General features: G+C 43.1%; 1 protein-coding gene across 1 annotated transcript in view; it reads right to left on the bottom strand.

The window, feature by feature from the left end:
- The window catches only part of LOC101644195 (regulator of G protein signaling 22), a 101,463-nt gene that overhangs the window by 34,348 nt on the left and 56,687 nt on the right, over positions 1-10,428 (bottom strand). The window contains exons 8-10 of the mRNA XM_013006869.2: positions 4,915-5,109; positions 2,948-3,040; positions 615-787 (exon numbers count right to left, since the gene is read on the bottom strand). Of these exons, the coding sequence (XP_012862323.2) occupies positions 615-787; positions 2,948-3,040; positions 4,915-5,109 (461 nt within the window). The remainder of the gene's footprint in view (positions 1-614; positions 788-2,947; positions 3,041-4,914; positions 5,110-10,428) is intronic.

Raw genomic sequence — 10,428 nt, 5'->3', positions numbered from 1 at the left:
TCTGTCATCCCGTTGTTCTCTCTTCTGGCTTGTTTATTCCGCCTATCCCTTCCAGGTAGACATGCTAAGTACCATCACCAGACTGAGTGCAACGAGGCAACAACAGAAAGTAAAACAATGTCTGCAACAACAACACTACACACATATGCATACATATATAACCGTATGAATAGTTCAGGATCTGTTTGTTTTCTTTCACGTGTGCTTTCCAGTCAAGTCTGATGGGGTGCCATGCCCCGGCACCGTCTCTATCCCTGAGGACCTCACCACTCTGCTCCCTCCGCTGCTCTGATGCATGCCCCCAGGGGCTGGCCTTCGGAGTGGTGAGCTCATGGCGGGTGCAATTCCCGCAGTTTGTCTCCAGTGCTGTCCCCAGTTTCCATGAGCTTTTTGAAGTTCTCTGGTAAGGAGAACCCTTAACATCTGTAAGGTTGCCACACCTACAACTCACACCGCCACTGAATGTCACTCAGACGGATTTGCAGAGCGTTTTTACTGACTCAGGCAAAAGTTAGCACCCAGTCACTATTAGAATATGTTGGACCCAGACCAGACACTTAAAAAAGTTACGTTGTCCCGGAAAAGCAAGCACCTTTACCAACGTTGTTACTCACCTTGAAGAGTGAGCCTCAAGAAACTGACGGAAATGTTCAAACTCCAGCTTGTTGTTTAGCAGATCGTTAAAGTTAAAATGTCTGTATTCTTCAGGAACGCTATTCCAAAATTCTTTTTGCTTATATGTTTCAAGGGGCTGTAAAATACTACTTCCGATTTCTGGAGCAGGGACCTGGTGAGACAAAGCTTCTCATTAAGCCCTCTCAAATGCAACAACATCTTCCCATTGCTAAATAGTGACTGAATCGTAGGCCAAGGTCTTTTCTGAACTAGGTAAAGAATCTAGGTCCTTCGGGGTCTAATTAACAGCAAATGCTGTTCTGTTCCCGTCCATATGATCCTCTTATTTACAGGTACATTCAAAAAGCATCTATTAGACTGATATACAAAGTATTTTTACTATAGTAGGTTTATAAAATACCTTCTTTTCTTTTCTTTTTTTAATCTTTTATTGGGGGCTCATACAATTCTTATCACAATCTATACATCCATCCATTGTGTCAAGCACATTTGTACATTTGTTGCCCTCATCATTCTCAAAACATTTGCTTTCTGCTTGAGCCCTTGGTATCAACTCCTCATTTTTCCCATCCCTCCCCGCTCCCCGTCCCTCATGAACTCTTTATAATTTATAAATTATTAGTATTTTGTCATGTTTTACACTGTCTGATGTCTCCCTTCACCCACTTTTCTGTGTCCATCGCCCAGGGAGGAGGTTATATGTAGATCCTTGTAATCGGTTCCCCCTTTCTTAAATGCAATATTAGTGGTTTTTTAGTTTATAACAAAAGAGGGGAAGAAGGTAAAAATCATACACAGTACTACTACTCAGAGGTACCCGGCATTAGCATTTTGGCACATACCTTCCTAGTCTTTTTTGTAAGCATCCATGCACTTTATTAAAAATAAAGATAGGGGTAAAACATGTATGTATGGTTCTGTGACCTTTCACTTAACAATTTATCACAAATATAAAAGTCTTCTATCTATAACACAATTTTAAAGGTTATAGGGTGATAGAAAATCCTTTTCTAATCGTACATTCTTCAAAAGTAAGCTCTTTCGCATAAAAGCAAATATTTTGGTATTTTTAAGACCTCTGCTTCATTGGCACTTTACAAGCCTAAAGGGCAAAGTGCTAAATTCTTATTAAAGTGCTGCTTCTTTAAAAGGCCTTCCCCTTACATAATTCCTTATGTCCTTGATTAATTTCCAATTTTTTAAAGACCTCAGACCAGGAGATAAACTACCAATTTTTCAAGAAATCGATTTTCTTTAAGTAGAAGGATTATAGAGTATGCTATAAATTTTAGTTCATAAAGTTTATAATAGAACTTTATTATGTGCTTGCTACCTTTCTGAGTTTTTATGTTCCTTTTCCAAGATATTATTTGCATTTCGAATAGAGAACGTCTGTGTTGAGGCAGTTATTATGAAAGTTCCATTATAAATATGGACTTGCCCGTGTTTATGAAACTTAGAGGAACAAAAGTTTTGGGGTTTTTTTGTGAAGTACAAAAAAGAAAGCAAGAAAGCATCTGAAACTTTATCCCTCTCTTTAGCCTGTGGCAACCATTTTTTAGATATCTCCTATTGAATATATGTGTCTATTTAGAAACATATATACAATTGTACCCAAGTAGGATCATAGTCTACTGAGGTTTCTGTTCTCTATTGTTTTAGCTAATAATGCCTTGAGACATTGTCTATATCAGAAATATGAGCCCAAACGGTCCTTTTCAGAATACAGATGCATGCACTTCATTCTGTGCATCTGCTCTGGCTCAATTTGCCACTCGAAACGTTGCAAATTTAGAGATCCAAATAATACTTTAATGTCCTTGTCAAGCCTCAGATCTCCTGACTGCCCTCCTGCACTCCTCTCCACGTCCTCCCCTGTCCTGGTTCTGCCTATTCCTGTCACACGGAGACTCCCCTTCCTGCTTGTGAAACCCCACTGACTCTTCTGTGACCTGACAACAGAGAAAGAGCGGCTGCTAGTCGCACAGAAAACAGCCAATAGGGCTACAAGGGACACAACCTGGCTTGAAGGCTGGGGTTTCTGGTCCCAGGACAGATGCATGGCAGGCGTGGCTGCCTGCACTCGCCCAGTGACTTTGTTTTATTGGCTCTGAGAAAGGGGTCAGCAGAGCATGACCTCTGTGAAACTCAACAGGTCAGGCAAAGGGACAAGAGGACTCTGAGAACCTCTATCCCACAACGTTAGCAATACACGATCTCCGCCCCCACTAACGACAGCAGCAACGGTCCCCAGGATACGGCCACGTTCTTGGTTTTGTTTTGAGTTTTTCAAAGCAAGGAGTTGTCTTACCCCAGCTTTCTTGGAAAATGTCTCTTTATGCAGAGCCTGAAGCTTTCTGAAGTACGTGGAGTCCAGCTGCCGACTTTCTTCCACGAGCTCCACCTGATAACAATCACAACGATGCTGGTCACACCAAGAGAATGTGCATCATGAGAAAGCAAGGGGCAGAGGCACAACTTGCCAATAACTGTGGGCTCAAAAACAAATTCCCTGGCCAAGAAAGCAAATTATTTTGAAGGCCAAAGCAGGAATACCAGCATTGCTTGACATATTAGTCAGACCTGGACTGCGTGAAATAATAGGTTGTCTTTTTTGTTTTTAATCCATACATTTCTGTCATGGACAGTACCACCAAAGACCAGGCCTCTTCTCTGCAGGCCCCAGGTGCACTAACAGAGACACTACCGAGAGGTGAGTCACCTTTCCAATTCCTGTTCATGAGACCAGGAGACTAGTCCCCTGCTAGCTCTGGGGATCCCAGTCCGCAGGAGGACAGAGGTCCTGAGGAGGATTAGTCTGTGGGCAAAGACTTTCTTGCTATAGCAATCAAGTTGCTTATCAAACTAAGCCGCCTAGCAGCTCTCAGTCGTCGGGAAAACAAGTATTTTGCAGTGGGGACCATTTCTGTAATGCAGGGAAGACCCGGTTTGGCTGACTTGTGGCCTGAGAATGTTCTGTTATTTCATAGCTGGCTTTGGCAGTCACAGCTTGGTTATCTTGTTTGTCGACATAATTCAGCCAGTTTTCAAAAGTCCTCTGGGCTAACTCTAAGGAAATTTGCAGAACAAAAAAAGAGGCTTATTTTTCCTCTTATCATTAAAAAGCCTGCCTCATGCATTTTATAAGAATACTTTTGGTTTGGGGGAAATGAGTTATAATTCCAAGTCCTCCTTCCCCCCTTATTTTTAACCATCTCAGGACTACTTTCCTCAGTCCGATAAATTATATTTAAAATAAGAATGGGAAAATAGCTTTTTTTAAATTTCACATGGTATTCTAATTTGCCTAGGATCATAGTTTTGTAGTAGCAAAGATGAGTTAATAACTTTTCACAAGTGAAGGAAATTCAGGCGTGAAAATGCGTCATGTTTTGGTCTTTGAATGTGGTGAGCCACGTGGGAGCGTTCCGGTCACTATCCAAATACCCAATACAGTCAGCTCTATGCGAGGTGCTGGAGTGTCGTTTCATCAGAGTGACCTAGGCAGCCTTTCCCATGGAAGGCACGACTAGCCGAAGAGATAGAAACACAGACTAGCAGCCCAAAGGCAACAGAGTTCCACCTGAAAAGACATCATGTTCAGGGTGTGTGCATTCACTTAAAAAAAAAAAACAAACCATGGATGGTTTTAATTTGTGATCCAAAATAAATGAAGACATTTCCTCCACCCATCAATAAGAATAATGAAACTATCCAAGCACGGAGGCTGAACACGGTCTCTTCCAGAATGAAACAAGACGTGCTGCTGGAACGTCCACCCAGCCAAGTGCTCTGACCGGAGGAACATCTGGGCGAGTTTAGAACAGCGGCACTGGAGTCAGAGACTCTGCTTTGCACCATCTCTACGGAACGTTTATGTTTCCCGTGGGCGTGAGATCGACTAACTCATCCAACCCGAGGCGAAATGGGCTTTTTCAATTCATCAAAGTGAGGCCCCTGCTGAAAAAAATGGCAAGAAGGGACAAAGCCGGGATACTGTCAGGGCCTATTTTGCTGGTTCACAGGAAACCAGCACTCACATTTCCTTCTTTGGACACATTTGCGAAGAAAGGCAAGAATGACATAGAATTCGCTCTCTGGTTAGGATTCTACGGGGAAACTGGCAAATAAACAAATAAGTCGATAGGTTGAGCCCGGCCAAATCTTGACTCGGGACCTCTGGCCTATGTAAAGCCCTCGCAGTCTCTCCTGTGACCCAGCAATGAAGCTATTCCTCAACCCAGAGAGTATATCCCAAAGGGACCAGGGCCACAGTACCTTCTTGTAAGCTGTTTGGTCTGTTTTTACCATCTTTGCCCAGGGTTCGAGGAGGAGGAGGAGGATATATTCCTCAGCGGTGTCAAACAGGTCTTCAAACGGTGGCTGTATTTTCATATAAATGTCTTTTTTCATTTCCTGATGGAGTGCGATGTCCAGAGTGGCCGAAGGAGCGATGTATGTGGCAAAAAGGTACTAAAGGGGGAAGGAGGTGGTTTGGGGAGGTACAGTAATGGTTAGCAGATTTCTTAAAGGCATTACGTTTTTAAAAGTCAGAGCAGAGACACACTCAAGTGATCTTTTTCTTGAAAAGATGTACAAAACTACACTTCTTAAAGTACAGGAGAAATGGGATTCAGAGTTAATGAAATTTCCCACAACTTTGGAAGCCCCATTGTATTTGAGACAACCCGAAAGCCCACTGCCACTGAGTGGATTCCAGCTCATCGGGACCCTAAATTTCTGGGGGTTGCGAATCTTCATGGGAGCAGACTGCCTCAGAGCTGGTGTGTTTAAACTGCTGACTTCGCAGTTAGCAGCCCCAGGCTTACCAACAGCACCAGCAGTGCTCCCGAACTTGAGACAAAGCCATGCGTTTTTTCCAAAGGCTTGGTGTTTCCTTTGCTCTTATTTCTTCCCCTCAGTCAGTTGGCCAAGGCTCTGGCGTGTCAAGGAATGATGAAAAAGAGGATACAGAGTAGACAGAAACCATGGGATGAGACATGGGGCCCTCAAGGGGCATTGGCCCTCTGCAGAGATTCTAGGTTCGCAGCGGAGAACCCTGGTTCTAGGGCAATTGGCGTGTGGGGGTCGAGGCGGAGTAAGAGAAGCTCCAAAGGGAGGCGAAGGCCAGAGCTGGAGATGTTTCCCTGTGAAATTTTAATTTTGACCTAACTATATATAACGGGCACTCTCTGAAAGGTTGTAGCTGAAGCGTGGTGTCATTGGATAAACATTTTAGAAATAAATACCTAAGGCCTCAGAAGGGAGAGAAGATTTGAGTAGATCAAAATTTCAGGCCCCCAAAGAACAAAAAATCAAATCATTGTGAATGAGGGGGAGAGCAGATTGTGGACCCAAGACCCATCTGTAGGCAACTGGACACCCCCTTAAGAAGGATCGCGGGGAGGAGATGAGCCAGTCAGGGTGCAGTGTAGCAACGATGAAACATACAACTTTCCTCTAGTTCTTAAATGCTTCCCCCCCCCTCCTGTCATGATCCCAATTCTACCTTACAAATCTGGCTAGACCAGAGGATGTACACTGGTACAGATAGGAACTGGAAACACAGGGAATCCAGGACAGATGATCCCTTCAGGACCAGTTGTGAGAGTGGTGATACCAGGAGAATGGAGGGAAGGTGAGGTGGAAAGGGGAAACTGATTACGGGGATCTACATAAAACCTCCTCCCTGGGGGCTGGACAACAGAAAAGTGAGTGAAGGGAGACGTCAGACAGTGTAAGATATGACAAAATAATAATTTATAAATTATCAAGGGTTCATGAGAGAGGTGGGAGTGGGGAGGGAGGGGAAAAAATGAGGAGCCGATACCCAGGGCTCAAGCAGAGAGCAAATGTTTTGAGAATGATGATGGAAACAAATGTGCTTGACACAATGGATGGATGGATGGATTGTTGTATGAGCCCTTGTTGTTGTAAGAGTTGTATGAGCCCCCAATAAAATGATTTTAAAAAAACCCAGCAACAACAACAAAAAACCAAAAATTTCAGGCCCATTGGAAGTTCTTTCAAGTGGAGGGAGGAAATTATACGCCACCTTCATGTCCTGCAGGAGCTCTTTGGGTGTCACGGGTTTCAAATTGGGCTGCCAGCTGAAGGGTCAGCAGAAAGCTCAGGCAATCCATATCCTCCCATGGGCACCCTCAGGAACCCCAGGAAGTAGTTCTACTTTGTCCTCTGGGGTCGCTCTAAGTCAGAATGGCCTCCGAGGCCTGCTGGTTTGGCTTCACCCAGTTTTTCCAATAGCAGCCTCACTGCTCTGCCAAGTTTCTTCTTTGCCTCTTTACAGTCTGTTCTTAACCTGGCAGATAGCTCAATCCTTTTCACACCGTGCCTCAGCTTGAATGCTCCCATGACTTCTCATCTCACGCACCATAAAGGCCAAAATCCTTCTCTTTCTGTACCTATGAGTGAAGCTTTCAGAAAGGTCACAGTGCCAAGGAGACAAAGCCTGGAGTTCAAGACCTGCCGGTGAGGAAGCCACTGTAGACACCAGAGGCTCTCAAAATGCCCTAAGACCAACAGTGGACCAGGAGCAGACTACTCAGTCTTGAGTCTTTAGAATGCCAAAGTTAAATAACTGCCCATAAAAATACCCTTCCAAAAGGAAGACAAAATAAAAGTGTCATCAATCAAACTCACAAAAACAGAGGCACCATCACCAGCATCATTGCATTAAATGGTGCAACATTGCATTAAATGGTATAACATTGCATTAAATGGTGGCCCAGACACAAAGAAAATGACCTCTAACCAAAAAGCAGGTGGGATAAATATCAAGGAGTGTTGATTTGATGATGTAAGCGCAGTGTACTCATTACTGTTGAGTTGGTTCTGATTCATAGTGACTCCATAGAACACACTAGAACTCTCATATAGGATTTTCCAGGTTGTAAATCTTTCTTTTAACTTTTATTGTGGTTTAGGTGAAAGTTTACACAGCCGATCATCAGTTTTCCATTCAACAATTCATACACGTTTTGTTTCAACTCATGTAATTATCATTGTCGCCCTCCCTGCCTGTGTGTTCTGTTTCCATTCCTCCTCCTTTCCTAACCCTTTGAACTTGGTTCTTGGGTAAGTGCTGCCCTTGTCATCTTAAATGGCTGCGTACACTCAGTTCAGTCCCAGACACAAGGGGAAACTAAGGGTTCCACCAGTCTCTCGCTGACCAGTAAATCGGAGCTCTTACATGACTTTGCAGTCTGCTCATAGCTTTGCCCACTTTATCAGGGACCTTCTAACATAATCCTTTTCATAGCAGCTGGTAGCAGTTGCCAGGCACCACCTAGTTATTGCTGGTTATAAGGTTGTGGAGATAGATAGTTGGGTGGTCTATTACTCTCATGGACTACTGGTTTCCATGTATTTTTCTATTTTCATCACCGACAGATAGCTGCCAGGCTGTAAATCTTTAAGCAAACAGACTGATACAGCCTTCTTCCAGTGTGGCTGGTAGGTTTGAACTGCTAACTTCTTTAATAACAGCTGGGGGTTTTAAGCACTATGCAACCAGGGCCCCTCCTGATCAAGCTGGATGAAATAATTTTTAAGAAGGACTAAGAAATCGACATCACAGACATATAAGATGAACCAAGGTAGAGGGTTAAAAACTAAGTTGAAAAACAGAGGCAGTAATAGATGGATTAAAAGAACGAACAAAATAGAAGATGCAATTATGATGACATTTTCATGTGAAAAAAAGAATAATAGAAGGTACTGATTAAAGTACAATTTAAATGATCAGAAATGAAGTCCATTATCAGTAAAACAGCAAATGATCTCAGAACTGAGGTGATAATACAATGCACAGAGTAGATTATCAAAAAACTAGAGTTTAGTGTAAGTTGAAAAAAGTTGAGAAGTTAAAAGAGAGTACTATAAAGTTTGACACCTAATAAGTAGGCACTTGATACTTGTTTGCTGAATAGATGAATGGGACATTTGTGGCAAAGGGAATTTGTGAAGTGAAAGGGGAATTTCCAAGTTCATATTATGATGGATTCCAACAAAGGACCACATGCCTGCCTGCAGTTCACTAGAGAAAAACGGAGATAAGACACCAAAGTTGAGTCAATTAAGATATAGTGTACGAGGGGATGCCCCAAAACACTGGGGGGAATCTCCGCTGGGTGAAGCTTTTATACTACGCATTTTTCCCACTAGGCGAGAACTCACTCTGAGTTAGTGCACCCAGAGGCATCACCCGGGAAGGTTCTCTCTGGTCACAGTGAATTTTTTCATGAAAGCAGTTTCACTTGAAACTCGTTTTTGTGATGGCCTATTTAAGAGAACAGCTTGTGGATCTAAAATTTTTGTTTCCTGCTTGGGAAAAATGCCACAGAAACTGTGGTTATGTTGAACATATGAGGGCAGTGCTACGTGAAAAAGTCACGTGTATGAGTGGTTTTTCTCGTTTCAAAAAAGGTGAAATGTCCATTGATGACAAACCTCATTCTGGATGTCCGTCAACTTCCCAAACAGATGAAAATGTTGACTTGTAGTATATTTGGAATTCATTCCACCAGGTCAGACTGTTTATCATGCTTTCTTTTGGGGGTTCTGAAAAGACTGTTTACCAGTGTGCGACAAAAGAGGCCTGATTTGTGGCAGACGGGGGACTGGTTTTACCACCATGACAATGTACCTGCTCATGTAGCCATCTCAGTGCTCCAGTTTTTGGCAAAAAAAACCCCAGCAATGCCTCTCTTGCCCGATGTACCATACTCACTTGACCTTGCTCAGTGCAACTTCTTTTTGTTTCCGTGAATGCAGAGGGACATGAAAGGACAGTGATTTGACAACATAGACGAGGTGAAGTAAAAAAGGAGGGAGGTGCTGTCAGTCATCCAAACAGATGAGTTTTAAAAATGTTTCCAAGAATAGAATCGCAGATTTGGCAAATGTATTAAGTGTAATGGGCAGTACTTTGAAGGTGATAAGGTTGTTTTGTAAAAACAATTTTTTTGTAAAACAAAATTTAAATATGTAGCTTTGGGGGAAAAAATCTGGGTTTTTTTTTCGGGGGGGGTACCCCCTCGTATGTAGCATGCTATAAGAGTCACAGGGTAGGTGCTGAAAAGTTTCAAAACACGGAAAGATAAGGGAAGGAAGTGCCATGAGTTGTGTATGTCTAGTTAAATGTCTAGGTGAATGTGGATTACAGCTCAATGCAAAGAAAACCAAAATCCGTACACCTGGACCAATAGCTAGCATCATGATTAACAGGAAAAATTGAAGTTGTCAAGGGTTTGGCCTTGCTTGGATCACAGTCAATGCTCATGGAAGGAGCAGTCAAGAGATCAAAAGACCATTGCATCGGGTAAATCTGCTGCACAACATTTCTTTAAGGTGCTGACTTTGAGGACTAAGATGTGCCTTGATGCAAGCCATAATATTTTCTATCTTTTCATATGCATGAGCAAGTTGGACACCGAATAAGGAAGACTGGAAGAAATGGATAGGTTTGAATTATGGTGCTGGCAAATCGTATTGAAAGTTCCATTGACGGCCAAAAGAACAAACAAATCTGTCTTGGAAGAACAGCCAGAATGTTCCTCAGAGGCAAAGATGGTGAGACATGGATGTGTTGTCAGGAGAGAGCAGTCCCTGGAGAGCCGCATCATGCCCGGTAAAGTAGAGGGGCAGCGACAAAAGAGGAAGGCCCTCAATGAGCTGGACGGACACAGTGTCGGAAACAATGGGCGCAGACATACGGACACAGTGTCGGAAACAATGGGCGCAGACATACGGACACAGTGTCGGAAACAATGG

This window comes from Echinops telfairi, unplaced genomic scaffold, assembly GCF_000313985.2.
Source record: "Echinops telfairi isolate 266 unplaced genomic scaffold, ASM31398v2 ScPeMD7_1;HRSCAF=3_0, whole genome shotgun sequence".
Classification (NCBI taxonomy): domain Eukaryota; kingdom Metazoa; phylum Chordata; class Mammalia; order Afrosoricida; family Tenrecidae; genus Echinops; species Echinops telfairi.
Note: the sequence above shows the minus strand (reverse complement) of the source record. Positions and strands in the feature narration are given on the sequence as shown.